The sequence below is a fragment of the Pavona decussata genome, unplaced genomic scaffold (genome assembly GCF_977016875.1).
Source record: "Pavona decussata unplaced genomic scaffold, jaPavDecu1.1 SCAFFOLD_9, whole genome shotgun sequence".
Classification (NCBI taxonomy): domain Eukaryota; kingdom Metazoa; phylum Cnidaria; class Anthozoa; order Scleractinia; family Agariciidae; genus Pavona; species Pavona decussata.
In genome coordinates this window covers 4,566,804-4,594,391 of record NW_028145432.1, presented here as the reverse complement: position 1 = coordinate 4,594,391, position 27,588 = coordinate 4,566,804, and the positions used below count along the sequence as shown (strand labels likewise).

The 27,588-nt window shown below is 42.9% G+C and overlaps 1 protein-coding gene across 3 annotated transcripts in view; it reads right to left on the bottom strand.

The window, feature by feature from the left end:
- Positions 1 to 4,629: 4,629 nt before the first annotated feature.
- The window catches only part of LOC146488681 (histone-lysine N-methyltransferase 2C-like), a 40,506-nt gene continuing 17,547 nt past the window's right edge, over positions 4,630 to 27,588 (bottom strand). For all 3 annotated transcript variants that reach the window (XM_085119335.1, XM_085119327.1, XM_085119344.1), the window contains exons 19-42: positions 27,331 to 27,486; positions 26,878 to 27,200; positions 25,412 to 25,575; positions 24,294 to 24,983; positions 22,623 to 22,696; positions 22,060 to 22,107; positions 17,198 to 21,418; positions 12,586 to 16,878; positions 11,855 to 11,968; positions 11,381 to 11,490; positions 11,043 to 11,169; positions 10,432 to 10,566; positions 10,129 to 10,247; positions 9,888 to 10,020; positions 8,997 to 9,162; positions 8,837 to 8,925; positions 8,393 to 8,440; positions 8,034 to 8,170; positions 7,745 to 7,934; positions 7,363 to 7,398; positions 7,130 to 7,210; positions 6,672 to 6,767; positions 6,184 to 6,270; positions 4,630 to 5,166 (exon numbers count right to left, since the gene is read on the bottom strand). In XM_085119335.1, coding sequence (XP_084975461.1) covers positions 5,074 to 5,166; positions 6,184 to 6,270; positions 6,672 to 6,767; positions 7,130 to 7,210; positions 7,363 to 7,398; positions 7,745 to 7,934; positions 8,034 to 8,170; positions 8,393 to 8,440; positions 8,837 to 8,925; positions 8,997 to 9,162; positions 9,888 to 10,020; positions 10,129 to 10,247; positions 10,432 to 10,566; positions 11,043 to 11,169; positions 11,381 to 11,490; positions 11,855 to 11,968; positions 12,586 to 16,878; positions 17,198 to 21,418; positions 22,060 to 22,107; positions 22,623 to 22,696; positions 24,294 to 24,983; positions 25,412 to 25,575; positions 26,878 to 27,200; positions 27,331 to 27,486 — 11,730 coding nt within the window. In that variant the 3' untranslated portion in view covers positions 4,630 to 5,073. The remainder of the gene's footprint in view (positions 5,167 to 6,183; positions 6,271 to 6,671; positions 6,768 to 7,129; positions 7,211 to 7,362; positions 7,399 to 7,744; positions 7,935 to 8,033; positions 8,171 to 8,392; positions 8,441 to 8,836; positions 8,926 to 8,996; positions 9,163 to 9,887; positions 10,021 to 10,128; positions 10,248 to 10,431; positions 10,567 to 11,042; positions 11,170 to 11,380; positions 11,491 to 11,854; positions 11,969 to 12,585; positions 16,879 to 17,197; positions 21,419 to 22,059; positions 22,108 to 22,622; positions 22,697 to 24,293; positions 24,984 to 25,411; positions 25,576 to 26,877; positions 27,201 to 27,330; positions 27,487 to 27,588) is intronic.

The following is a 27,588-nucleotide window of genomic DNA, read 5'->3' as shown; positions in this document are numbered from 1 at the left end:
GTAAACAATGTATTTTGGTGTGTTGTTAATTTCGAGGCAAAGGACACGAAAATTTTTGCTAAGGACATTAACGAAGTTGACACCTTTCCAGCGACGTTTGTTCAAATAAAACATTCCCGGGTATTTGCTTTAGTGAAACTCAGATCTGTTAGGGTGAGTTGGGACACGTTTTCACGTTCACGAATGTCGAGAACGTTCCGGAGTGTGTATTCTGTCAAAAACGTTTGTGTTGAACACCCACTTTTTAACATTTCTACAACCTTTTCAAGTAAGATTTATCACGTATAAGTTCAAAATAACGCTTAAATGAGATTGACATGTGTCCCGTTTATTAAAAAAAAAACTACGAATAAATTACATTTTTCACTGCGGATGGTTTTAAACTGTCGGGCAGTAAAAGAATACAAGTAGCTTGTCAAATTCAAAGCATGCATGTATCCGCCACCCACGCCTTCCGCCTTTTTTTTTTTTTTTTTTTTTTTTTTTTTATACGCTGGGATTGCTTTGAAAATTGCCGAGAAAAAAAAACTAAATTTAAATTTAAAATTCAGTTAAATGTAAATACCTCCTTGACAAACCAAATTTTTCAAGCGGTATTACGACCTTTCAATCTCCTTTCTGAAATGCTTGTTCTATTTATATCAAGGCATAAATTCGAACTGAATTCATTTACTTTTGTACGGTGCGAAACACAAATAGAAGTGACCCGCGTGTTATCAGTAGCGGTCTCTTTTAAACGAAATTGTATAAAATATAAATACGGCAGCGACCCCGTGAAACAGCAAGTCACGCAAACCTTATTCGCGCTGAACTGAGACTCAAGTAGTCAAATTTGTCTCGTATAATGGCTTTTCTGGGAGGTATAATGATGCTTCCGAATACTAACGTCTGGCCGCCTTGTTTGTCTGTCTGGAATTCGAGTATGTCTGCAATCGGCCATGTTTTCGTCGCGCCCGATGGGATACTAAGAATTTGTCTGGGAGGATCAACTTGCCGCACCTGGCAGCGGGCGGGGGGATACCTTTTTTGCGCAATAAAGACTTCTCAATTTCCTTTGGAGTCATATATCTATTTTATTTTTTTTTTTTTTTTTTTGCGTGTACGGGTTTTTGTCGAGCGGCTAACCGACAAGTATCTTTCAATATCTCGAAAAGCGTTTTATAAAAAGCGGCGATGTACGTGTTTGACTCGCACCAAGTCGTATACAGTCGTCAGAGAGAACGACAAGCTGTCTTCTCATCTCCAGTATTGTTTTCTTTTCACCACGTACACCGGAAGTGAATGTTTCCGCTTTTCAGATAGCTTTGTCCTTTCAGGAAAACCCAAAGGGGCCCTCGGCATGCAGTCCATGCATAGCACGCTTTTTGCATTCAACAATGCAAATTCTAATCAACTAAGCGCCTCATTCTTCTCAGTTTCTTGAAATGCTTTCGTTTCAAAGAAACAACAACAACTACAAAACCGCATCCTTTTTAAAAGAAAGTTTTCGCGCGATGTTAAAGGGCCTGCTCATTTTCTTTCATTCCGTTTTCGTTTCCGAGGGCAAAAAATATCCTTTTGTCAATATTTTAGAGTCAATGGCCGTGGTCACACCACACACTTTTGGCCTACAGGAAAACTTGACTTGTTGACAGTTTCCCTAAGGAAACCGAATCTTGTGACCAAAATTACCCCAGGGAATTTTTCCCTTGACAGCCTCCCAAGGTAGCTTATCGAATAGGCCCTTGTCGGCAAATGCGTTGATGACAGAGGAGGGATCATAATCACTCTGCAAAACTAATTTTGCAAGCAGCGCGTGTTGTCTAAAGTAAAACAGTCGCACAAAAATGATCAAAGAACCCATACCACGCGTTCGGACAGATGGTGTTGTTTCCAAGACAAAAAAAGAGAATATTTAAAAGAATACTACTCGCACTTGAGAAGTAGCAGGAAACTTATATAAGAAGAAAACTTCTCTTTGATGGGCTTTGCCTCCGAGCATAGTGCTGTTAGCGAGTCTATTTACTTGCCAAAACTTCCATTACGCGGATGTGAAATTTAAATTTGTATAAGAGAAACCCAGATGTTGACTTCACCGGTATGGCCTTTTATTTACACGAGTGAGTTTGCCCAAGGTAAATGATTTTCGCCCAGCTGAAAGTGTGTAGCGTGACCACGACTAATAAGAGTAAAATGTTGCGCAAACGTTCCCTACCCCCCTCCTTCCGGCTTATGTACAAAGTAAGTACAGGACCACTCGCTGTCCTAAAGTGAAAGAGCGCGACCTGGATCGGTCCTAGGTGTTAGGCTAGAGGCAGGTACATGTCACGTTTTCAAAGGTAGTTTTCTTCCTACGAGTTTACCAACCGCAAATAAAAGCATTGAATTTCCAGCATGTGATTGTCTTGCATTTCCTAAGGGGTATTGAAAAGAGAAGTGGCACCTCAAAAAAAACTAACTCGCTGTCACTTCGGATAAAAAATGAAACACAACACTGTCAACAGCAGCCTTGAGAAAAAGTTCAACATGCTGCAGGGAATTAAATGCTTTTATTATTATCTTTTTTTAAGATTCAGAAAAAATTGTGTACCTGTAGAAGCATTTTTGTGAAAATTTATTGCATCTAATTTCAAAATATGAACCTGTAAGTTGTTGAGTTTTTGTTAAAATAAAAGCATATTGTTATTGTTTCGCACAAACTCGGAAAATATCAGTCTCCCTGAGCCACAAAAAAAAAAAGAAAAAAAAACCTGATCTCATGCAAAACTCCAAATTCGCCAAATAAAACCGCTCCAAACATTTTGCTCTTAGCAATTGGACAAGTGCAACAACAAAAACAATTATATTACTTTTATTAGTATTGACATTTTAAGTAGGTACGGAGAGTGTGCCAAAACTGAAAGAATACAAAGTAGCATCGCCCGCGGTTAAAATCTTCGGTTGAACGAAAAAGAAGAGTAAAGCCAGATGTTCGCAGGTTGAATAGGAAATAGTATTTCGCGTGTTTTCGAGGACAATCACGCAAGAGAAAGCCTGCCGCCGGTACTGTACTAGCGAGGTCGATACTCAAGTAGTGGTCGGGGAAATCTTTCAACAAATTTTGCTGCTTAGACACACGCCTTTTTGTCGAAAAGGATAATTTTCATTTTCATTTCGACATTGTGATAAGAAGTGAATTGTGATATTTGTGTTTCAATCTAGCTGCGGGTGACTACACTAGATCACACAAAGGCGTCCACTGAGGAACATAAAAATTTGATGGAGTTCAACCGTAAACACGTTTTGTTAAAGTTTAAAAAAGAAGCAAAAACCGCGCGGGCATAAAAACTATTTTCCAGCTCGCTGTAGCAAAGGAAACTTAAATCGGTATTCATACGAGATGTTTCTAGCAGATGGCATCCTGTATCAACACAAGTTCGAACACGGATACATGTAATAAAAATGTATGGCCGATATAAAACACAGTCAAACCTCCCATAGGCGCACACCTTTGACACATCAAGTGTCGATCCGCTTGCTCATTAACACTTCTCTTGAGCGGACAGTTGAGCGGAACAAAATAAAAATGCAGTACTTCCAACGTGGCGTCCGTTGTCCGACTGTGTTGATACCCTGCCGTGAGAACACAGCAAATTTGTTCCCTGACAAATGCAAACGAAGATGTCCTCGATGTTGTTATGTTCACAGTCCAAGAAGTAGAACTGCCTAATTAATTACTTACAACAAAACAACAATTGCCAAGACAACATTTCTGCCACCTTTGTCATTTGTTTTGTCAAAACTAATCGAGATAAATGTGTGGCGACAACTTGTCTTCCACAACATCTCCTTTCGTCAATATGGCGCCCAGATTATGGAACGCCAAATATCGCTCGATCATTTTTGCACTAACACCTGCACACGACCAAGACATGTTTTTCGAGTGCCGCGCTTGTCCCTGCTTTACATAAGCCGCCAAATAACACCAGTTTTTAGCAGTTCTTATCACACGTCCAATCCTTTGTTGCGCGAAGAGCTGGTTTCGTTCGCTTTTCGCCACCAACAAAATCATTAGCATGAAGCCTCCTAACACCGATATGAATGAACTTAAAATACTCGGACCATTTCAAATCAGGATAACCGAGTTACGAGGGACCGTCCGCGCGCGGCAGGAGAACAACCAGATCAATTCGTCAACTCTGAGTCGTGCGATTCAAAAATACGGATCAAATGCGCGGAGAGTACTACCCCTCCCACTCGCTCATTCACTAATAAGCGTTTATATGTTAAAAGAGGGGGCGCGTAATTTACAAACCCACCCGCTAAAAACTTAACAGGTAGATTTTTTCCTACGAAATTCAGTTAAGTCCAGAATACAGTTCACGGACTTTGGAATTAACATGTTCGTGTTTTGAAAACAACACATTGTTTCTGAAACTAGTTTCCCCGCCAAACCATAACGAGCTCCCGCTTACTGAGCTACCTAGAGGATCTAATAAAAGCTCGTTTCTAATTAACGTAAATAGCACGCTTTCCTGACGCCAAGTTCAAGACATTTATAACAAAGAAGGATTAATTGCTTCCTTCGTTTATAATACTACTGGAGCCACAAGAGAAGATTCATCAAACAGGTTAAGCACAAAGAAATTCTCTAACTGCACTCACTGAAAATTGTAACCACAATATGCATATTTTATTTATTCTCCGTATTCAATAAAACCTCACTTCAGCCAATAAAGCATTATATACACTACATTTGATGAGACACGCATTTGGTGCGTGTAAAATTTTTAAAAACTCTGGACATATTTCGAGACTATCATGACACTTTACAATAAGCAAAGAAGAAACAAAAACCTAGCGAATTCAATATTTCCGAATGAAATGTACTTATTCCTATGTGAAATGTCTGACATGACAAATTGACCTCTACGAACTGGAGAAAAAAAGCGAACTAAAACATGATTAATTATACATCAGATAATATAATATTTCTTGCTGTGTTTATGTGTAAGAAAATTCTGGATTTGTACCGGCCAAAAAGTGTAGAGCATTCGCGTTAAATAAATAACGATTAAATAAATTGCAGTGAAAAACTGTGCGTATTTCCTGGTCTTAATTCATCCATTTTCGGCAGTTAAGTGCGCCGCACAAACATGGAATCTTGTTTTCTTCATCTTCGAAGTCAAACTTGTAGTCGTAAGTGAGCTGCAAGAAAAGAGTTGTAACATGAATGTCAGTCAATGTCACCTCAAAGGTCCTCAAACAATCCTTCTCAGGACCGCACTAACCCAGATGATCATAAAAGAAAATTTGTGCTGATATCACTCTTTTCAGCGTAGATGTAAACATGGGAAAGGGGGCGTTTGCAATCCTACTGCCGAACACTTCTGAGCGAGTTTAGTCGGGACGCGCCAGTCTGCAGAGTAGGAGAGAACTCGACGAGATCTCGCGCGTGTAAAGGCATTCGGCTGCACACGCGTGTACTGACACGTGCAGGTGGCTACACTTCAGTAGCCCGGGAGGTCGGTGTATATTCGCAATTCCAAAAGAAATATCAATGAAAGTGTCGTCTGAATTCTTAGGTCAGTAGAGGCTGTTTTCATCAAGTTAGTTGACGAGTGCGCAAACTCCGCGAACAATACTCGCGCGTGAACGTGCTATGCTTTGCAGACTGGTGGAGGCGGCCTTCCGTGCATTCGCGAGGTGCTTAAGACAAGTGCGCTAGCTTCCTGGGAAGAAAAGTGGCCCATAAACAGGCTCACGAAAAGAACACAGCTGAACTCGATTATTTACAAAATACCGGAGAACACCCGAATTAAAAATAATTACACTGGCTTTTGGTGCAGCCTTCGCGCTTTTGGCGGCACCATCCATTGGACCAACAAGGACTGCGCGTAGAACATCACACAAACTGAAATTTGGGGCAACATAACGGTTAGCCGGCTTTCCGAAAGACCCAGAATGACGGGCCCATATTTCGTTATCTACACCCAAAAAAATGTTTGGCATTCTTAATTTCTAAAACTCTCAACTTGGTCGGTTTTTCGTTTAAGGGATATCGAGCAAGGACTCTAGAGCTACACCACAGTTTCCGAAATAGTTCCAGTTCACTTGCCAACTGGAATTTCTAGTGCTTTGCGGTCGAATGGTCAGACAAATTCACCGACGTGTCCTCTCCAAACGCTTAAAATATTTCAGTTGGGGAAATAAACGTTTGCGTACCTCTTCTCCTTTCTCAACTTTCCTGTTTGAAATAATGATAATTTTCTGCTCCTTCTCGAACGTCACCACTTCAGCAACGCAGTTGGGCTAAAAACGAAAAAGAACGAAAAGCAGATTTGTAAGTTGAACCTTGATATCAAAGAGCGGGATGGGGGAAACCTGTCATCTTTTACACCGTTTTCTGACCGGTTTCTTGACCAGACGGTTTTTAGTTGAGAAGGCTTCTTTGATCAACAAACGAAGTTGGAGACTCCGCGCCGAAGATTGGTGAAAAATAGAGAGATTCAGCATCACGTTTAAGGCAAACATGAGATTCACGTTTATATTTTCTTGAAAAAATGAGTGCTCAGATGAAAATAGTGCAAGATAATTCTCGCCTCTGAAGCTAGCGCAAAACTACTCAATTTTTCACAGAAACTGAAAACAGAGTGTGGCAAATGTAGAGTAAACATTGTCAGGTGCTTAATCCCTGTAATGTCAAAACTTACACTGCACGAGTGGTTGATGTATCGCGCTGGTCCACCAGCCATTGTAGCATCGATCACAGCATCAGAGTCGATCCTGAACATGTACACACCGCGATTCTGCAACAAGAAACGAAACTCTCAACCTAGAAATGCTTCGGGTCTGAGCGTCTACAACAAACGTTCAGGAAACCAAAAGGCCCGGCGGTCCTCCTCTCCCTCCCCTTGGGATAACCTCTGCGTTTAGTGTTTTACACTTGTTAAACCAGAGACTATATCATAGTGGACTAATGTGACGAGGAATGGAATTTCGCTATTGAAACATTGCAGTATCTTCGAGATCTTGCGTACTATTTTCACATGTAATAAATATCGCGTAAACAGAAGACCCAGCCTTGCCAACCTACACGAATGCAGATTTGGAAAGAGTTTGTAGATGGCACTTGAATCTGTTTAGTACACAAAAGAAATATGAAACTAACCTGTTTCTCATAAATTTGCTCTCTTCTGTTCGCCACTTCGTTTCGAATAATGGAACCAATGTACTCGATCACCATACTCCCCTGCAAACAACGCGAAACAAAGAAAACTCAAAATCACTGACAACAGACAGAGGGAAATTTCTCATCACACGCATCCCCCCCACTTCCCACCCCCCTCCCCCCCAACAACTCCGCGAAAATCACACACACAAAGGACAAGCGAGACAACTTACCCCTTCCATATCCTTGTTGGCAAACAGACCCAAGCCCTGAACAAAACAAAACGTATTAGATTGTAAACTTCAAGAAAAGAAAACTAACAGTGTGGTATTGTTTATTTCGCCGTACACGGTGGTTCTTACATTTCACTATCAGGATGAAATGCTTTATTTTCAGTTTGATAGTTTATATGAAAGCTATTGAACAGCAAACTCTCTTAAAGCTGAAAAATTGGAAAATTTATTCGCTCTTCACCCACTGGATGTGTAATGAACCCCACACGCCCAGCTATCAGTCAAATAAGAAAATAAACTTCTGGAATAAGATGGTGTATAATGTACAGTAGGACTCTCGTGAGCAATACCATCTCTCAATTCACATCTCACCGCCACTCACCTGGATGTTGGACCTTCCCAAGAACACGTTTGTTTTCCACTCTGTCTTAAGCTTGCGGTACTGTGCACCCTTGGAGTACACAAACTGTTTGAGGTACAGACTTGAAGATTCGTCTGCGTTTCCCGCGCTAACTGTAGCCGCAGGGGACAGGACTGGCCCAGAACTCGTGGCTGATCGCAAGGCGCGTGCTCTGTAGAGACGAAAAATTCAACACACTCACATGGCGCCCTTTCGACAGTGCTGTGATCATGTGACCATAAGGAGTTGAATAAGATCAATAGAAACGTACCTAGCGCTCCGAAAGTGCATTCTCAGAAGGGGCTCAGACCTGGCGCTGCCCGTGGGGTTAACTGCCAGAGGTAGCTCCATGATAGGCGAGGGTCCGTAGCGCATGTTGTATCCCTGCATCTGGTCCACACCGGGCATCTAACACAGAAAACACACAAAGGCTTGACTATGGACACTCAACCACGATACACAACACCCTAGTCTCACTCCAGGTTATACTATTCACTTTTATTTTCCATTGCTTTTCTTCTGTCGCTGTTTGTTGCCAAAACTCGTGGTATTTTTAAGACAAGGAGCAATCGATAACCAACCGCACCGCACATCAGTGTTGTGCATGAATAAAGAACCACAAATACTTACCGACTCTATGATCCGCAGCACAAATTGTTCTGTCAAACCAAACAAATCCTGGAGAAAGATGCAGAAAAGGTAGCAACGTCAAGAAAATGACCCAACCGAAAGGCTTTTTTTGTTTGTTTGCTTGTTTGTTTGTTTGTTTGTTTGTTTTTTTTAACAAAAAACCAAAGGAATTGTTACGAAAATGTTCTAAAACAACAGTTTTTACACAGAAAGAACCAAGGCCTTGTGTTTTACGTTCCTATTGATTCTGTGCGATACACGAAGTTCATGAAGCAGTGAGACTTGCTGTCCCATCTCTCTCGCCTAAAGTTTCACGTAGTGGTTATAGATGTACAGTATAGGTCACCAAAAAGGCGTTTGACAACCAGTTTCACTCTTCGCGAAACATCCGACGAGATAAAGGGATTATTGTTTTGTTAAGGTTACTGTTCTTTTCTTGCTTACCTCTCCCGTGATGTATCGTGGGAACAAGTTGATGAGTCCCACCTCTTTCCTCTTGTTCAAAATCGGAACAAGAATCTGCTGCCAGACATCTATTGGAAAGACATAAAACGTTATGTAATTATCCACAAAAATAGCATGTGAAAAAGCAACTTTTCGTTACCTCTTGGCGTTTTTCCTCTAAACACAAGTTCCTCCTTGTGTTCCACGTCCTCCACTCTGATGGTAAAACTAGGGATACCTTCAGCATCTTCGACCGTACAGTGATATTTACAGCGGCGATGCACAGAGTGCATGCTCCAGTAGAAACGCACTGTCTTGAACCCCACCTGTTCGGCCAAGAGAGAACACAAAGCGGGCTTTAGAAAACACATATGCTGATCTTACTTTTAAGCGTATAGATTCAAGCAAAGAAGGCAGACGCCAAGGCCTGAAAAAAAAAAACAAGAATATTTTGGATTGTTTCTAATCGTTGTAGTAAGTGTCATTCGATTGGCATCAAACAGTAATCTTCAAAACCGCTACAGTTATAAACTAAACACGCGCAGACGCAGAATGGCTTGACTTCCCCTGAAAATAGCAACCCATGAAAGCACACAGTTATTGATAAGTATTGCAATGGTTTTGAGCAGTTTTCAATTCAGAGTCGAAAGTAATTCGCGTTTGCCGGCTTTGGTTTTGCTGTTTTGTGGTGCGCTGTGATTGGTTGGCAAAACTCCCGCCAGTTTTTCAACCAATGGGAAGCAAGACTAAAATCAATTGTGACTTGCTCGGAAGCGTTTGCCCGCTCCTTTGGTCGATTGTATGTATTTGCTTCGAGCTGGTTTGTTCACTGTGTTGTGAAGGCCAGAGAAATCACTTTGGTTTTGGTTTGACGACGCTAAATCAAAAACCTCTCTGAGTCAGGATTTATACAGCAGCTGGGTAAAACCACTATGATCTGACAAAGTAAATCGAATAATCTGAAGGCTTCACAGACTTATTTCAGAGGAAACTAATAGCGGGCAGCGCAACCACCGTACCACGCATGTTGGTTTTATAAGTAACCACTGACCGGATAAACTGCGTCCCTTGTGTGGAATGACTGCAGCTGATGAGGCAGAAGCTGTCCCAAGGATTTAACTACCAGGCTTCCTACACGTAACGTCTGAGGCTTGTCACTGGTCTCCTGATTATGACGTAACATACTGGCGGCAAAAGGTAGGCAACGAATTAAGCGTGACAAGTATAGAACAATGCATGACGGACTGCCATCTGGAATAAACATATATGCACGTGAAAACCGCGCATCTTACCTGGCGATCTGCTGGATCTCGTCCCTGTTGACGTAAACCTTCCGATACACAGCATAAGACGACAGCACAAGGTCCTGCAAAGCTGAGACGTCCGGCCTGTGCTCGTGGCACAGCATCGTCTAATAATGAGGAAAAAACAATGCTTACACTTCACAAACAAATCATCGCAGGTTGTGGAGGCTTCCAAGCGTTTCTTTACGTTGTCGCAACTAAGTCTGGTTTGAATTTGCTTTTACCCCGATTTTGTCTTTAGTCGGAATTCCAGTAACAGATGCAACAGTAAAAAAATTGTTACCAGCTTACCTTGTCCTTGAAGAACAAACATCCGTGAGTGATTGCGCACGTGAAGTGGAAATTATTCGGACAGCCGATCTTGGTCACGCCAATCTTCTGGTTACACGACACAGTTGCGCCTCTTTTGAAACAAACCACACAGTTCTGCCAAGAGTAAACAATTAAGTCGATAGGTTAAAGGAGCATTTCGTCCGAAGCAAAATTAACTATAGTTCCAAAATGACACAAGCCGTAAGCAAGTAAACTTTGAGAATTATCAAAACAACACGAGTGGCCATACAGCACAAAATGTGCGAGCGATTTTTTATTTGCAGTATTCTCAACAAACGACGCTAGAGAACAAGAGTAACAAGGTGGCCGACTCAGGTCAGAACGGCACTTGCACATGCGATCTCTGGATTTAATAGTGTAATACAGAATTTAAGTGTAATAAGCAGTCAAATTTTACGTCTTTTTCTTTTCTTACATGACAAAAACGATGTGGTAGTGGAACAGTGGAGCAAGATATCCTTCACAGATAATCGAAGTAACCACGCGCGGGGACCTCGCGCTATTTCAAACTGGCGTCAAAAAGCGAAAATAAGTTACGCGCACCGAAAGCAGGAAAAAGCTGAGCTTACCGTTACAGTTCCTCGCTTCACAGCCACATCCACGTTCATAAGGGCGCCGTTTAACGTTTCGTAAACCTCCAGAGACCAAAGCGCACAGTTGAGGTGAACCCACACGTCCACGTCCAGATTCAACAGCCTGTGGAAAAAAAAAAACAGTTTTTGAAAGGCTGAAAGTTAATTTGCATTTGCACAGCGTGACCATCATTTTAGCGCAAATGGTGGTACGTTTAACGCGTTCAGTCAACTAGTTCCGACAGTTTTTATTCCGAAAATGGTGTCCTAATCAAAGTTGTTGACAAGCAAGGAGAAATTGTGTGACGTATGAAAGCAATGTTATGTTCACTAACCGAGCTGAAGTGTTGTTATCTCCATCGCCAGTCTCACCACACAGCGTACATAACCTCTTGTCATCCGCCAGATCTGAACTTGGCTCCAAAGCGCCATGCTTCGCCAGAAGCTGGAAATATATAAAACGCACAGAGAAGATATAATCACGAACGTCGTGTGAAACGTCCATGGACAACAAAGGGAAGGCCTAGCAACCACCAGAAACACTAAAAGTTTTTTATAACTATTTCTTCTTTGAACGGTTTCTAGCGGACGTTACATCCACTATATTCCATAAATTCCTGACGGTGTGGATTGCGAATGGATCCAAAATACCTTAATTAAAAAAGAAACTGTGTTGGCAGTTATTACAAGTGCAAAAGTGCTCGTTTAGCATTCCGTTGATTCTTATTCCGAGGTCAGTGAATCGACCGCTAGAATCGCTGTTTCAACCAAGCCATGTTACATACAAAACCACTGTTGGTTTCACGTACCTGGGCTATTTCTTCAGGTGAAAGTTCCAGCCGCTGTTTGTTGTCACCTTTAGCTGCTTCACTCTGTTGCCATCTTTTCCATCGTAACCGACGCTGGCGCTTGCAGTTCTTTGCCTATACACAGATTAAGTTGAAACTATTATGAAGGGATCTAGCAAATCAAGCTGGCCATGAAGATGAAAATATGACCCGTCCTAACTGCCAAGACATTCTTGGAACACCGTTTCTCTAAACGAACTTTTCCTCTAATTAAATTCCATAATACCGTGAAGATCAGAAAGCAACTATCTAAGACTAAGGGGAAATAACCTCAATCACCAGAAGGAGTACCAACTGGAAAGAAAACAACCAGCTGGGCAAACACTCGTGTGTTTGTCTTCATTGAGAAAAACAACAACAACAACAAAACAGATCCATTATTTTTTTTAAAGTAAAATTGTACTATTATTGCACTAACTAGTTGAATCGTGACATAAACAGAAAACATTCCGGCGATCTGAAAGTAGCTAGTATAACACTGCTAAGACCCAAAGCCATGTTTCTTTCGGAACTTGGTTTATTACGGCATTTGAAGACAGATGCAACAAAACTAGGAGAAAATATGCAGCGGCAAATTCAAGTATACGACACAACAAACGCGCTTTCCAAAAAGCTCACCAAACAACGAAGATTCTCATTTTCGTTTTCACTGGGCCATAATAAACTCGTACAAAAACAAAGCAAGCTCTCACCTCATCATCCTCTTCTTCCTTCCAGCTTGGATTTCGAATTTTGCGTAACGCCGTGGGCGATAATCCATCGGCTATTACACCTCCCCGAGTATCAGTTTCATTAAGTGATGTTACATTGCCGGCCCCAACACTGGTCTGACCTTCAGATGAAACTAACACATCCACACGAGGCTGTAAAGCATTGAGCTCTGATTTAGGTTCCTGTGTCAGTGACGAACACTCTGATCCTACATGTGCAAAATACTGCTTTAAGCAAGCGTCTGAGCAAAATATGTCTCCCGTACAGTCTCCTGCCTCTACGTTCACTCTGTAGATTTTATAATCCGCACTCTCAGTGTCTATTTCACTTGATTCTATCGTTGTTGGTTTTTCCGTCCCTTCTTTATCATCTGGTTTGCGTTTTACACCAATACCTATTATTAACACGTCGCAGTGCCGACAGTACGGCCCCTCAGGCTTTTTCCTTGAAGCGCTGTCCTCGGTAGATGACAAGTTTATCTGAGAACACGGAAAAGGAGATTTTTGATAGATGTCTGACGAGGTATGAGCCATAGGAGCAATTGAACTAGTCAGCTTGTCCCCGGTTGTCAACGAGTGGGGCATTAGATAGCCTGTGGAAGCCACAGTTTTCCCAGATGGCTCAATAACAATGTCCGAGTGTCTGGGGGGAGAGCAGCCGATAAGGTCCGCAACTGATGCTACAGTATCCGTAACTCTTTGCTCTGATGTTGGTGAAAGCGTCAGTGTTACGTGAATATTATCCAGATCGTCCGAATCGTTCTCTACTCTCGAGCCATGACATCCTTCTAGTTTGCAATTGGACTGTAAAATGTGGGTATCCGAAACACTACTACAGGCCCCTGCACAAGACCGAGATACTCCATTCTCTAGATAGTGTTCCACTTTCTCGCGTTTTATGGTCACCGCTGGGAATACAGGCGAGTCTGTGCTGTCACGATGTAACAACGCGGAGAATTTAGGTGTGTGCACTCTGTTGAGGGCGTCCGACTCTGGAGAGGAAGATGCAATGTACTGAACCGTTTCAGGCGATGAGGAAAGAGAATTACCGTTCGATTCTTTACCGTTCGTATCTGCATGAGCGTAAGAGAGTTGTTTTCCAGCAAGACGATCGTTGACAGTAGCCGCTGAATCAGACAATGGTGGAGTGGGCATTGATGGAGGAACACTGACGTTTCCTCTAGCAGAGTCCACACTGGCCATGAACCGAGCTCGCTTGGCTGGAAACTCATTGTCCTGACCGTGTGCTTTGGACATAGCAAGTGCTTCAGTGCGTTCACGCTCCTCCAGTGAAGCATCGCCATTCACAAGAGGCTTTCCAGAAGAATCGTTCTTTTGTTGGTGCAACCCAGGGGAGGGTGGCAGAGATGACGGAGGGGTCGGTGGGTGTCCTACCACAATATCCACCTCAGAGGTTGGAAACTGTGAATAATAGTCAACTATTCCATCAACTTTTGCAGAGCCAAAGTTTCCTTTTAAGAGACACTGCCCATTGAAAGGCCTACTTCCATACGGATGTGACAACGCATGAGTCAACAGCAACTTGGGTTCACAGAGAGATAGAGGAGCAGCAGGCTTGATCTCCTTGTGCGTGATGCTAGGTGTGGATATCTTCAAGGATGGAACATTGTTCCTGACCTCTGTTTTCTGCTTACTCCGATTGCTTGTGTTCATGTAAATCCGCTGTCGCTTTCTCTGCTCTCTGATCAGTTGTTTCTCGATGCGGAGTTTCATCTGCAGCGCGCGTTTCTTCTTCTGTTGCTCCTCGTATTCGCGTTTCTTTCGCTCATACTCCTGCCTGCGCAGCTCCTGCAGCTGTTTTTTGATAGGGTCTTCCTCCTTTGGAAGGGGCTTCTTCTTTGCGGCTGTGTCCGAGAGAGTGTGTTGATTCTTGGTTCTACTGGGCTGTTTGGGTGTCTTGACAGGCTTCTCACGTTGTACTGGAAGAGTAGGGATTGTTGGAGTTGTTTCCTGCAGCTGGACAAGCTGAGGACAATTTAAAGACGTTGGGATCTGACTGACTGTTTCATGCACAGCTTCTGGTGCAATACAGCTCGCTAAATCTTCATCAGTTTGCTGCGGAAGGGCTTGACAAACGTCTCTACGAACACTGTTTACAAAATCATGAATGTCAGGTGTCTGCTGATGATTTGTACCTTCTTGAGTTAAAGGGAAGCTTCCATTCCCATTATTTACTACAGGTCTAACAACTGGAGTTACGGGTGCAAGGATTGTTCTTTTCGTAGGCTGGTCTGGCTGGTCTTTAGCCTGGGTGAGCTCACCGGCAGTACTCTCAAATGTTTGACTAGCAAATGATTCAGGTTGGCCTGTCTCACATCCCTGCTCTAGTTTTTCGGGACAGTTTTGAGCGCTTGCAGACCCTTGAGGTGTCTGCTTTTCTACCGCTTCCTGAGAGTTCATCTCCTCTCTTGGATTTTGCGTGCTATCTCCAAGGTTTTCCTCTAGAGACTCTTCAATGTGCTTGCTTTGATCAGCTTCTGCAAAGCCACTGTTGATCACATGGGCAACCGACTCTGCAGCATTTGGGTTTAAAGTATTGTACACAGTAACCGAAGTTGGAATAGGATCAGTGGCAGTGGAAGGTGTCACTGAAGTCTGCTCCTTGCTCTGCTGTTCACTTGCAGGTTCTCTTCGACACACATCTGGAACTTTCTTTTCCACTGAAACTGAATCATTGTACAACGTTTCTGCAAAGAACTTTTGACGGTCTTTCCTCTTCTCTGACTCTTCAAGTAGTGGTGAAATAAGACTCTCTTCGTGGCACTCGAGAGAGGCCACTGAGTTAGCCTGAGATCCATTGTTCACCGTCTTGTTAGGAGAGACTAAACTTCGTTCAAAAGGAGTATCTTCCATGAAATCTCCTTCGTACATCTTATCCATCTCGGGATCGAAGTCATCCTCATCCAGCTGCAACTGTAACCTTTCCAATTCACTCTGCTTCTCCAGCTCTTTACAGGCTTCTTCTTCATTCGCCATGTCTGCCACCATAGACTCGAGCTTTTGCAATGCTTCTAATCCAGTGCCATTACATGGCCCTTTATTCTTTCCAGCAGACTCGTTAGCCTCCTGTTCCACAGGAGCTGCAGTGTCACTTTTACTCTCCTCAGCCACACTAATATCGTGTTTAGGTTCCCCTGAGGGCGGGGAATTGCTGCTACCTTTCTCGTTGGAAGAAATGAAAGAGCAAGGCTCGATGAATGGTTCTGATGAATTGCTCTTCCCAGATTTCCCCTCCTGTACCAAAGCATCGTTGTTGTCTTTACTTTCTTTAGGAGTTTCAAGTGGTACAGTGGTATGAGGATCAGTGTGCTCTGTATTATTCTGCACTTGCAATGATTCAGGAACAACTCCCTCAGCTTCCACCTGCTCATGCTTTATACCATGTGCTACTGGTGATGGAGTGGGGTCATGCCATGGGGAAGCTGGTTCCTGCAGAACAACATTCACTTGCTGCAGCTGCTGCTGCTGCTGTTGCTGTTGCTGCTGGTGAGCGTCACTTGAAGGTGCTGGTTGTACTGCCTTCTTGGCAGAGGACTTCCCTGCTTTCTTGGCACCAGACTTCTTCCTTGCCCCTCCCCTGCCTCTCCCTCTGCTTTGCAGACCTTGAAACTTGTCACTGAAGGGGTTGTTGGCTTCGGCTACATACTGTACAGTTGGTTGTCTCTGTGGGTGCATCGGGTGTTGGCCGAATTGCTGAAGGTAGTGCTCAGGTGTTGGGAACCTTTGAGAAAAGGAGCCTTGGTCACTAGTTTGTGGATACCCTGGAGGTATCTGTGTGCTGGGTGGAAGGGGCATCTGAGGACCTGGAGCTCCAAGAGGCAAACTGATTTGGGAATCTGGTCTTGATGGGGGTCGTTGTGACAGTTCTGGAGTGTGTGACAAAGGTCGCATTGGATTAGACACATCTACAGGTGGTTGAGCCAATAAGCCAGGGTTATCAACCATATGTTGGTTTAGTGGGATTGGAGGTTGCTGACCAGGCTGTTGTCCCTGTTCAACAATAACGCCCTGTTTCTGCTGTATCAAGCGATGCCTTTGTTCCATCTGCTGGTACAACTGCTGCTGAAGCATCTGCTGTTGTCGTTCAAGATCAGGGTCAGCGTTCGCGTCTGACTTTTTACTCTTTCTTGACCGCGATTTTGTCTGCTTTCCCTTAGGAGGTTGCCAATCCATTCCTGTATTTTGCTGTCCAGGAGGTGGCGTGTCTTTGCTCTTACTTCTAGATCTGCGTTGTTTGGGTTTTTCTTCAAGAACCTGGTTTAAAAAAAAAAAACAACCACATAAGTGATTACATACACAAACTAGCAAAATCAAGGCACTGACCATTGACAACCTTGCCTTATAACTAATAGGTAAGTACCTAAAAGAAAAAGAGTACCAAATATAACACAATTAGCCTTGTTCACACCTGACACATTTCTATAAACTGTGACAGCTGACTTGTGATGTTCCCAATGAATCTACTCACCCAGAGCATTAAAAACCGACGCCTTGACCCATAAAGTAACAACAATTTGCTTATAAAGATACAACGGAGAAATATATACCGGTGATGTCATGAGAAACATCTCACCTTGTCTGGCAGAGGAAGAGCAGCCTGCAAAGGATGTTGCATTCCCACCACCCCAGGTCTAACAGTAAAACCACCTGGCTGCACCCCCATCAGATGACCTTGCTGTGGCCACTGCTGAACCTGTGGCTGTTGTTGTTGTTGCTGTTGCTGTTGCACAGCGAACTGCTGCTGGAGCAGCTGCATCTGTTGATGGACTTGAACCATTTGTTGCTGTAGAGCCTGTCCTTGAGACTGCACAGCCATGACCTGAGATGCCAGCCCAGGGTCCTGTCCTCCTGCCTGGTGTAGTTGCTGCTGCAGCTGTTGGTACTGCTGGACAAGAACCTGTCTCTGCTGTTCCATTTGCAGGAACTGCTGCTGCAGTCCCATAAACTGCTGCTGCATCACAAAATGCTGAGGCTGGGGAGCAGGGACTGGCGGCCCTTGGGTGGGTGCATGATGTGCCTGAGCAGGGACTTGGCTCATTTCATGATATGCTTCTGTTTTAGAAGGGAGGTTCACATCTCTGTGGAAATGCTGAAGCTGCGGGGGAGGGGCTGGCATCCCTTGACTGGCTGCATGGTGTGGCTGAGCAGCGACCTGGTTGATGTCATGATATTCTTGTGGTTTACATGGGCGTTTCACATTTTGAACATCCGATTCTGCCTTTACCTTATTTCTCTCCCCTGTGTTCTTCAAAGTGTCTTCAGTGTCAGGTTTTCTTACTTGTGTTTCAGTGCCTACCCGATATTCATCCCCACAGCGTCCCTCAATATTAGCTCCTACTTTGCACTCAACATCTCTTGAAGCACCAGATGAAGTATTGCTTGCACTTGAAATCGCTTCTGCTGACTCACTAGCCTTCTCATTACCAATATCACCAATCATGTTTTCTTCTGCTTGATGTTCGGCAACGTGTTCAGCAGTATCCTTGTCTCTCTCCTTATCATTAGCATGAGTAGTTTCAGCTTGTCTTTTATCACATCCTTCTTTAACGACAGTGGTGTCTAGAGGATCCACACCATCTTTGTCTTGTCCACTGGTACTCCCTTTGCCTTCCAAAGTTATCCTACTCTCTTGTCCAGCATCAAGTTCACTTGTTGAATGGTCTTTCTTGTAATTATCTTCTTTCTTAACTTTCTCATCTTCAGAAGGGAAAGAGGTTAGTGCTTCACTTGATAACCCGTTCACACTATCAACTCTTAAGTCAGGTTGCTGTACTACAGTTTCAGGCTTTATACATGGCTGTGTCAATTCTTCCACAGAACTGTTAAGGTTCCCTTGTGTATCACACACAGCATCACACTGTGCTGGAGACACAGACTTCTGCAATCCATCACTTTCGGAATTTGCACTGACTTCACCATTCCCTTTCACGATATCAACCTTTCCTGTTGCAGGACTCGCTTGAAGAGTGTCCTTCGGAGGTGGTTCATTTGTCTGCTGTTGCATCATTATCATCTGTTGCTGCAACTGCATCTTGTACAGCTGTTGCTGTTGACCCACAAAATGTCCATCAAGTCCAAGAGGCATGATAGGTTTCAAACCAGGTTGAACCATGGGAGTAGGTTGCCTTAAGGCAAACCTTTGCTGTGTAACTTCAACAAAGGGGCCTCCAGCATGAGTACCACCACCCCCTGGAATTCCTTGTTGTTGTTGCAATTCGTGCAGGACTTTGTCATACTGCACTGTTTGTTGGCCTAAGTCCTGGCGCTGTTGAAGCCGCCTTTGGTACTCAGCAAAGAGTTGCTGCTGTGTCAAGTCTGGCATCTGGGGACGTATCTGCTGAGCAGCAAGCTGTTGCATCATCTGAGGGTTGGAAATATCCACTGGTACAACAGCTGGTGGCATCACTCCTTGACCACCACCATTAGTAAGTTGCTGCTGGATCCAAGCCTGCTGCATAAGCTGAGCATGGATCTGTTGCTGCTTTTGTGCTTGTCGTTGGCGGTAAAGGAACCGCAGCCTTTCCTGATGCTCTTCTTCGGTGTCAATTTCAGGCATATCTTTTGTGTTCACGACTGGATTAAATCTTGCCCGAGCAAAACCTGGCTGAATGGCAGCAGTTTGTTGCTGCTGATGTTGCTGCTGTTGTTGCTGCTGCTGCTTCTGCAATACCTGTTGGTGTTGGAGCATCTGGATAAACTGCTGTTGTTGAGCTCGTATGAGCTGTTCCCTTTGTTGCCTCTGAGCCACATCTTGCTGCTGTTGTGGTTGTATCATCTGGTTTTCCTGTGGCTGACTTGAAATGGGGAGGCTAGAATGCTGATTAGGTGGAATCTGGTTTGGAGGTTGCTGCATAGGCTGGAATGATATTTGTGGTATTCCTGGTTTTTGAGGTTGTTGAGGGAATGCAACCACTGACTGTGGCAGTACATGCGGGGGTGGTACCTGGCCTTGTTGTGGCCATCCTGTACTAATGTCGTACGGATGTAATGAGGCAGACTGCTGTTGTTGGGATGCTGGCAAAGGTGGTGGTGGAGGAGGGGGAGGAGGCACTGAAGTTGGAGCAACTGACTGAGCTGGATGAAGGTCATGGGCAGCTGCTACCTGTGCACGAACTTGAGACAGCTCTTCTTGCCAATGCATCACTGGAATTTGCTGAGAAGGCTGGTGCACTTCCACACCTTGCTGCTGATGTTTGTCGGAGGAATTCAATGTCACTTCGTGCTGTGATGCAAAAGGAACTGCCTGCAGGGGATCAGAGATGGAAGGTTGCTGTACGATTTGCCCACTCTCTCTACTAGGCTGCTGGCTTTGCATTGCTGGCTGTGTTGTTGGTATTCCAGAGGGATGGGGATGAGATCTTGGTAACCAAGACTGCTGTCTATCACCATGAAACACTACTTGCTCCTGAGCACTTCTGCTACCAGGAGGGGCTTGTTCAGCTTGAAGACATTCTTGATTGGGCCTCACATGTTGCTCAAGCAATGGGGTGCTGCCTTGCATGTTGTCACTGGCCAAACGATCTTGAATGGCTTCAGGTTGCAGGTCTTCATGGCCCCACAAATTTGGTCTTGCAGCTTCATGTGCCTGTGAGTTGTGGTTATTAGGTTGGTTTTGAAGTTCCAGTTGACTGTGACCTTGCAATTGTTCCCAAGCTTCGCTTGCGTGGTGTGCCATCTCTTCCATGGGGTCGTTTTGCCAAACAGACGTTCCCTGATACTGATGGTTAGTTTCTGCTCTCACAGACTGAGTTGATGTAAGAATTTCATGGTTGGAGTTCACTATGCTTTGATCGCCTTCCCTTTCCTCTAAGAATCCATTCCTTTGTCCATCACATTGCGGCAACAGTTCCAATGAGGTTTCACTCTGATATCCAACACTAGATGATGCAAGAGCATTAGCGTTAGCTCTGGGTGCAGCAGAAAATGAAGCACCACCAACAGGTAGAACTGGCTGCTGTACTGTGGTTTGAGCACTTTTAGGGGACCCTTCAGATTTCTCTTCCAGTAAACTGGGACTTGGAATTGCTGTTTGTTCAATAGACTGTTCCGGGTCTTTAGCCGCCTGTGAAGATGATCGCTTGCTACCCTTGGGTAAACGTTTTTTCTTTTGTTCTTCACCTGCCTTTGCTCCTTTTGCCTGCTGTTGCTTTTTGAGCTCTGCTCTAAGGAGAACGTTTTCCTGTTGCTGTTGCTGCTGTTGACGCTGTTGTTCCAAAGCTCTTTTTTGCTGAAGAATTTTCCACTGGCGTTCCTGTTCCTGTTGAATTCGTAGCCGTTGCTTCCTCATTTCTTTTTCCCTTTCCTTCTCCTCCTTTGATTTCTTACCTTTGCTACTCACAGTTTTACCTGATGGGGGATGATTTGTCACAGGTGCTGCAATGCCTGGTCCTATTGGTGGGTGGCTCAAAACCGGACCATGGGGAAATGTTGGTGCTGTTGGCGTGGTTGGTGTCAGGGCTCCAGGAGTACCAGGTGTCAATGGAGTAACTGATCTTACAGGTGTGGTAGGTGTAAGTGGTACTGGTATGACACTAGTGACAGGAACATTGTCCACAACAGTGTGAATAGAAACTGAAGGTGCAAGCTGCTCATGTTGATGGCCTTGATGTGGGTCTTGCACAGACTGCAACATCTGTTGCTGAGGCGGCTGATCGCGTTGAGGTTTCTGAGATTGCTGTGGCTGCAGTTGCTGCTGTACTGGTAATGGCTGTTGTAATGGTTGCTGTTGCTGCTGGTTAACATGCAGTGGTTTCTGAGACTCTGTCTTTGACTTGTCTTCATTTTTTGCAATCAACTAAAACAAAAGCACCAGTAAGTAACTCCTTACAGAATGGCACCCTTCGATAAAAAAGACGGGCTGTACAAAAACTAGATTAACTATCTCAGTCTTCGTGAAATACACATGAAAGGGTCCTGCTAGATTGGATGATGTTTTTTTCCACTGAACAGTGCACCTGCCACAACACTTGATTGCCTTAAAGAGGAAATTGGAGGGCTTTAAACAATAAAATTGAGTGTTGCAAAACCAACGTCAAAGTAATTACTCTGAACAATCACAACAGACATAAATGGCACAGTGAACAAATCTTGGACTCAAAGACAATTAATGTAACCAACGCCAAGCATGGGAAATGCATACAAGCAAGTTGGAATTGATTACATTTTGTTTAACTCATTGGTTTAGAGAGTGACACAAGTTTTGCCAACCAATCACAGAACATAGAAGAGCAAACACAAATTACTTTCCACACTAAACTGTAAACTGCTAAATTGTTATCCGAATCCAGTACAATCTGTTAAGTGAACTCATAGTAACACTGACACGGTCAGATATTGGTCAAGGGATATAGGCAAGTGCACTATTATTTTAAAATAAAAATGGCCTTACAGAAACACTTATTCAAATCATGAACAAAATGACAATGGAGCACTGACCTTTTTGCTTTGATCTTTTAATCTAACACGGTTGTCCCTTGCCTTCAGCTGGAAACAAATATGTGTGCGTGTAAGGCTGCAGTAATATTTTGTTTTCATGAAATAACTATTGTACCCTCTACCCACATTATGAAAAGGTGGACAATGAAACTTGAGCATTTGTCTCGATACGACACCAGATCATGGGTTTTATGGCTCCAGGAAGGGTCAGAATGATGTAAAATTGAGATGAAGGAGAAAGAAGAGAGAGGGAAGGGGAAAAAGACTATGCAACCTTTTGTTTTTATAATGGCAACTTTTGAATGAATAAAAACCATTCACACCACACTGTTAGAGAGGCATGACTTGAGTAGGTCCATTTCCAAAAATCCAGGTTGCACCAGCTTTACACTAATTTGCTGCTCAACAGCTTCAACTCAACTAGTGAAAGTAAAGAGTTGAGAACTTGTAGACTTAAGGTTTTGAGTCAAGGAAGAACCATGATACAGTGTTAATAAATTAAAAATATCACAACTGCAGAAATCCCTTTACATAATGAGTTGGTTTATATGGTGTAACCTTACCCGATAGGGATCCCTTTGCTCAACTGACAGTTTTCTCCACAATCTTGCTATTGCTCTGTACCTGTTAGTCCAGTCTGAAAACAATTTTTAAACTAAATCAACTTGTTGAAATTAAAACTTTGGTAACTTCACGAATCAAACAATCCTCCATGATCCAACACCTCACTCCATACTGACAGAGGTACAACACTGCACACTAGTGAGTGGTTACCCACTAAATTATATTTACTGAACCCTAGCAGACACACTGACCAGACAATGTTAAATATGATGTACACTCTGCTGGGAGGGGAAAAACAAAGATAGGATGCAAAAGGACATCTTTTCTTGTAAGCCATAGATAATAGCAGTTGTTCAAATGTTAATTGATACAACTTAAAAAACACTTGTAATAAGTTTGTAATAACCATACACTATGGGCGCTTTCCATTCAACAAAAAAAACTGGTTCAAGATTTCGGAATTTCTGCTGGTCAAATGGAACGGGTCCCTGAACTTGTGAATCACGTGAGGAGGCTTACAATCAACCCAGGTCACGCGTGAATGATATTTTTGAAATTTGAACGGAGTTTAGAAATTTACATGTCAGTTTAATTTGAAAATCGCCAACGAGATTTCAGAGTTCCCGTATAAATTTCCCTAGCTCATTGACGGTATAAAGCTATGAATTTTTCTTTACATTGCAAAATTTTTTATTGAAAGAATAACAATTGTTTCCCTAGTATTTTGAATCTTTTTTTCAGTTAATGCGTCTTTTTCGGAACGATTTCCAGAGAAATGTCCAACATTCCATCCACACGTCGGACATTACAAAGAGAAATTCGAATGTTCATTTCATTCTTAGAAATACTGTTTACGCGTGACCTGGATTGAATGTAAACCTACCGTTGCTGGTCGTAGGTAAGTGACATTCGTGGTTTAAGAAAACGTCGAAAATCTCAGACAAAAAAACACAAGTAGAACATTGATACACTTCCGTAGCCATTTTGTTTGCGGCTCTTTCGGCTTACGTGACGTTCGCGCTCGGCCGGGGAGACTAAATCCGACACTCATCGCGAATGGAACACAGAAAATTCGGTAATTCCGGAAATTTCGGAAAGAAGGGTAAGCTCAAAAGGTAGTCCTAAATTTTCGGAAATTCTTTCCGGAACTTTTCCCGTTCCATTGGATTTCTGACCGGAAATCTCGGAAATTTTGACTGAATGGAAAGCGCCCTATAACTATGTTACATCAGAAACAGAAACTCCCTAGCAAAGCAATGTTCAAGAAACAAAATACACCCGTTTTGCCACATATCAATATTCAATTGGCTGTAGGTTTGACACAATGATCACCAAATTTATGCTGTGACCTCATGACGTCTTGTTTTGGAACTCCACACAGAAATACTTAAAATGGACTCTATCATGTTCATTTGTGACTGAGTCCATACAGTTCTTTCAGCTCCACATAACACAATGAGCAGAAAAGGTGCACTTGGATACAGACAGACCTGCACTGCTTTGTAAAAGTGCTAGGTTTCCTTTCAACAGGCAGAATTGTGATAGCTTTGTTAATCAGTTGTCTCATTATTTTGTCACTTTCTTTGAATAATGCGGTTTCGGCCACTACCTGTTAAATTACACTTTATTAAAATTGAATTATCTCTTAAAGCACATTTATATTGTCTCACCAGGATACTCCTGCTTCAGGCTGGTGTGCTCCAAGTTCGCATAAAGAACTGGTGATATAGTTGCCATGGCACCAAGTTTCTCATCCTCTTCCCATTTCTGTTGCTGTTTCAGTGGGTCAACTCGAGGGCTGGGCGGTCTGCGCCGCTCCCTAGGAAAGTCATCCAAATCAATTTCTCCGGGTCTTGAAAATGTACTGTTTTGGCTGAATCCAAGGTGACCCGGTACCACAGAATTCGAAAACCCTTCCATGTGGTTCTGTGGTCCCTGCTGATACCCTGACCCACTAGGTACACCTTGGAAATGCGGAGTACTAGAATTGTAGGCATGATTGGCTGCACCTTGGCCATAGGCACCAATGGGGTGTTGACTAGCTTGATAGCTGACACCATGACTAGGTGCTGCATTAGAAGCTGGTGGAGGAAACTGCTCCTGAGTGGTGGCCACATCATTGTCAATTTCACTGTCCAAAAAGTTGAACACCCTGTTGGTCATCTCTCTTTCGATACCAGCAAAGATTTCCTCCACTTCTTGGCCATCAACATGAGGTAAGATATCTCCGGCGTCCAGCATGTCCAGATCATTCCCCTGTGGACGGGGCTGTGCTTGATTCCATGCAGATCCTGCAGAAGGTACATGGGGTTGGCTGGTAACCGTCGGTGGAAGATGTTGGGAATTGGGTTGGGAAAGTCCTGTGTAAACACAAAGCAAACTAAATGTGCATACAAGTCAAACTTGCCCTTGACCTAATTCTCTTGCCTTAATCTTGCAACAAATAGTAATAAAATAGCAAAGGCAAAGCATGGGGAATTTAAATGCGAATGAGTGATAATTACATCCAATTTTTAGAACACTAGAATGCTATCTCCACTACACCTTGAAATTTAGACTTCATTTCCAACAGTTTAACATCAATTTGTTATAAGGGTGGAGGTTCCCTTTAAGACACAAAACACTGATTGCCCAATTAAAGGGTTGAAGACTACCAGTACAGAAGATTGTACGCTAGGTTAAGGCTTGTGCACACAATACCCTGCAAGACAATAATATTCATAGTTGCTTCTCACAGCAACAACACAAAGAGCTGGTCCATGAAATAACGGATCAAAACAACACTTACCTCTATTTGCCGCCTGACAATCACTCTGTCCTCCAGTCTGCAGATCCTCAGTCAGCATATCCAGTGAGTGGTACAGTGCATCAGGGTTAGGAACTTCCTCTGGCAGGTTCAGTGCATGTGATGGAAATGGATCTGTCCCAGCAGACTGCTGCGGCTGCTGCCAACTGATAATAAACACAAAATTTTAATATACATCATCTCTCTAGTCACAGGAATCATCAAAGAAGAGGATAATTAACACTTCTATTCCACAAAAAAAGTTGACATTCTACAATTCGGTGAATACTGCACAAAGCTTTTTCCATGCAGTGTTACATCTGTTAAATACATACAAAGATTTTTTGAGGCAATATTTTAGGCTATTTCAGGCTATTCAAAATCAACAGTAAAATACCAACAACACAACACTGCAAGCTAGGTAGTTTACACAGTTCAGGATATGTATTGTTTTGTGCCAACACATCATAAACATGTTTTGGTTCCCTTATCTCTGACCTGCTTTGTACTGGAAAACATACATTATACAAAAGGGTAAAGACTATCTGCCCTAAACGTTCATGAACCAAAAGAAAGGTAGAAATTTTCTAAACCAAACAAGATGATAAATTAGACAATGTGGGAAATATTTTATGCCCTAAGTTCCAAGTGCATGTAATCCACTTTAATTTTGTTTTGTTGGTTGCTAGCACAAGAAAGTCAATAATTTTGTCTTTAACCCTCTCACTCCCAAGAGTGCCATATGGCACAAGAAGTCATTACGCATTCAATATTGGGTCAATTAATATCAAATTTGGACACCAAACAGATCTTGGAGAGATCTGCAAAATGGAAGCATAAAATCTTACCCCCCTCCTACATAAGACATGATTAACCACCCCTCCATTTTTTGTAACTTTTTCCTCTTACACTTTTAAGACCAAGTCACCATTTGACAAGAATCTATGTACTGAGATCTGCAAATTAAGCTATAGTTTAGGGGTATACCCAGTGTATACAAGAAGTGAGATGTATTTTAAGGTTTTTATTTTCTCGTTTTAAATGCTTTTCATTCTTTTCTGTTACGTCCTTTGTTTTAGATGGAATGATTTATACAATGCCCCAGATAAAACCTTTTAATTGGTGTATTACAGTTGGTGTAAGGGTTCACAGTTGCTGTTTTACAAAAATACGACATTTCCCATGGGAGTGAAAGGGTTAACCAATAAATACAAAATGTGATTTAAAACAAAAGTGTGTCAGGTTAGGAATGGTCAATACCAAGAAACGTCTGTGACAACATCTTCCTTACATTAATATTTATTATAGATTACTGACTAGAACTGGAAGTCTCGTGACTGCAGTGTCTGGACATCTGGATTTATGGAATAGATTGAAAATGGGTAAACCTCAATTGGGCTTACCCCTGCCAGCCTAGATAATAAACTCTGCTTCATATTTTAACAAGTGTGGGTAGGTTATCAACTTACAGGTCTTGCCCACTTAAACCCAGATTAGAGTGGTGTTTCTGTGATGTGCTGTGACCACCTCGTGGGTATCCTGGCTGTTGAAGCGCCTGCCTTGAGTGTTGAGGATGCTGCTGTTCTTCACCAGACACCATTTGATATGGGACTTGCCCTGTGCCAGCAAATGAAGACTGTTGTTCTTGGTGCATGGAACCCTGCCTTGCTGTAAATGGGTCTTGATTAGCCCTGTCTTCATCTTCAGAAGGAGTTGATGGTGTTTTGCCGCCATGCTTTGATCTTTTATCTCTTCCTAAAGTGTCCAACAAGTCTTTGCCAAAAAATGCCTCCTAAAAACAAATTAAAATGATTTACCATGACTAAACAGAAAATCAGAATATACACTGCACTCTAAGGAAAATCACAAACCCCGCAATATAGCATTCTAAAATGTATTATACTCCCAGAAAGGAGCTGTACCTGCATCCACTTAGGGTATGTATCATGCAGTCCATTTTCATCACCACTATCGGCCCAACTGTCATTACTGCCCTGATTGAATGAAGCCTCCAGATGGTTGAAAGAAGACTGTTTAGGTCCAATGGATGGACTGTTTAATCCACTTGAAAATGTTTGCTATTCAGTAGAGAATAAAGCAGTTATAAAGGGTAAGCTCTTGTTGGATTAGTTTTTCAAGTTGCCTTCATTATCCTCAAAGCTAATTAATGCTAAAACGTT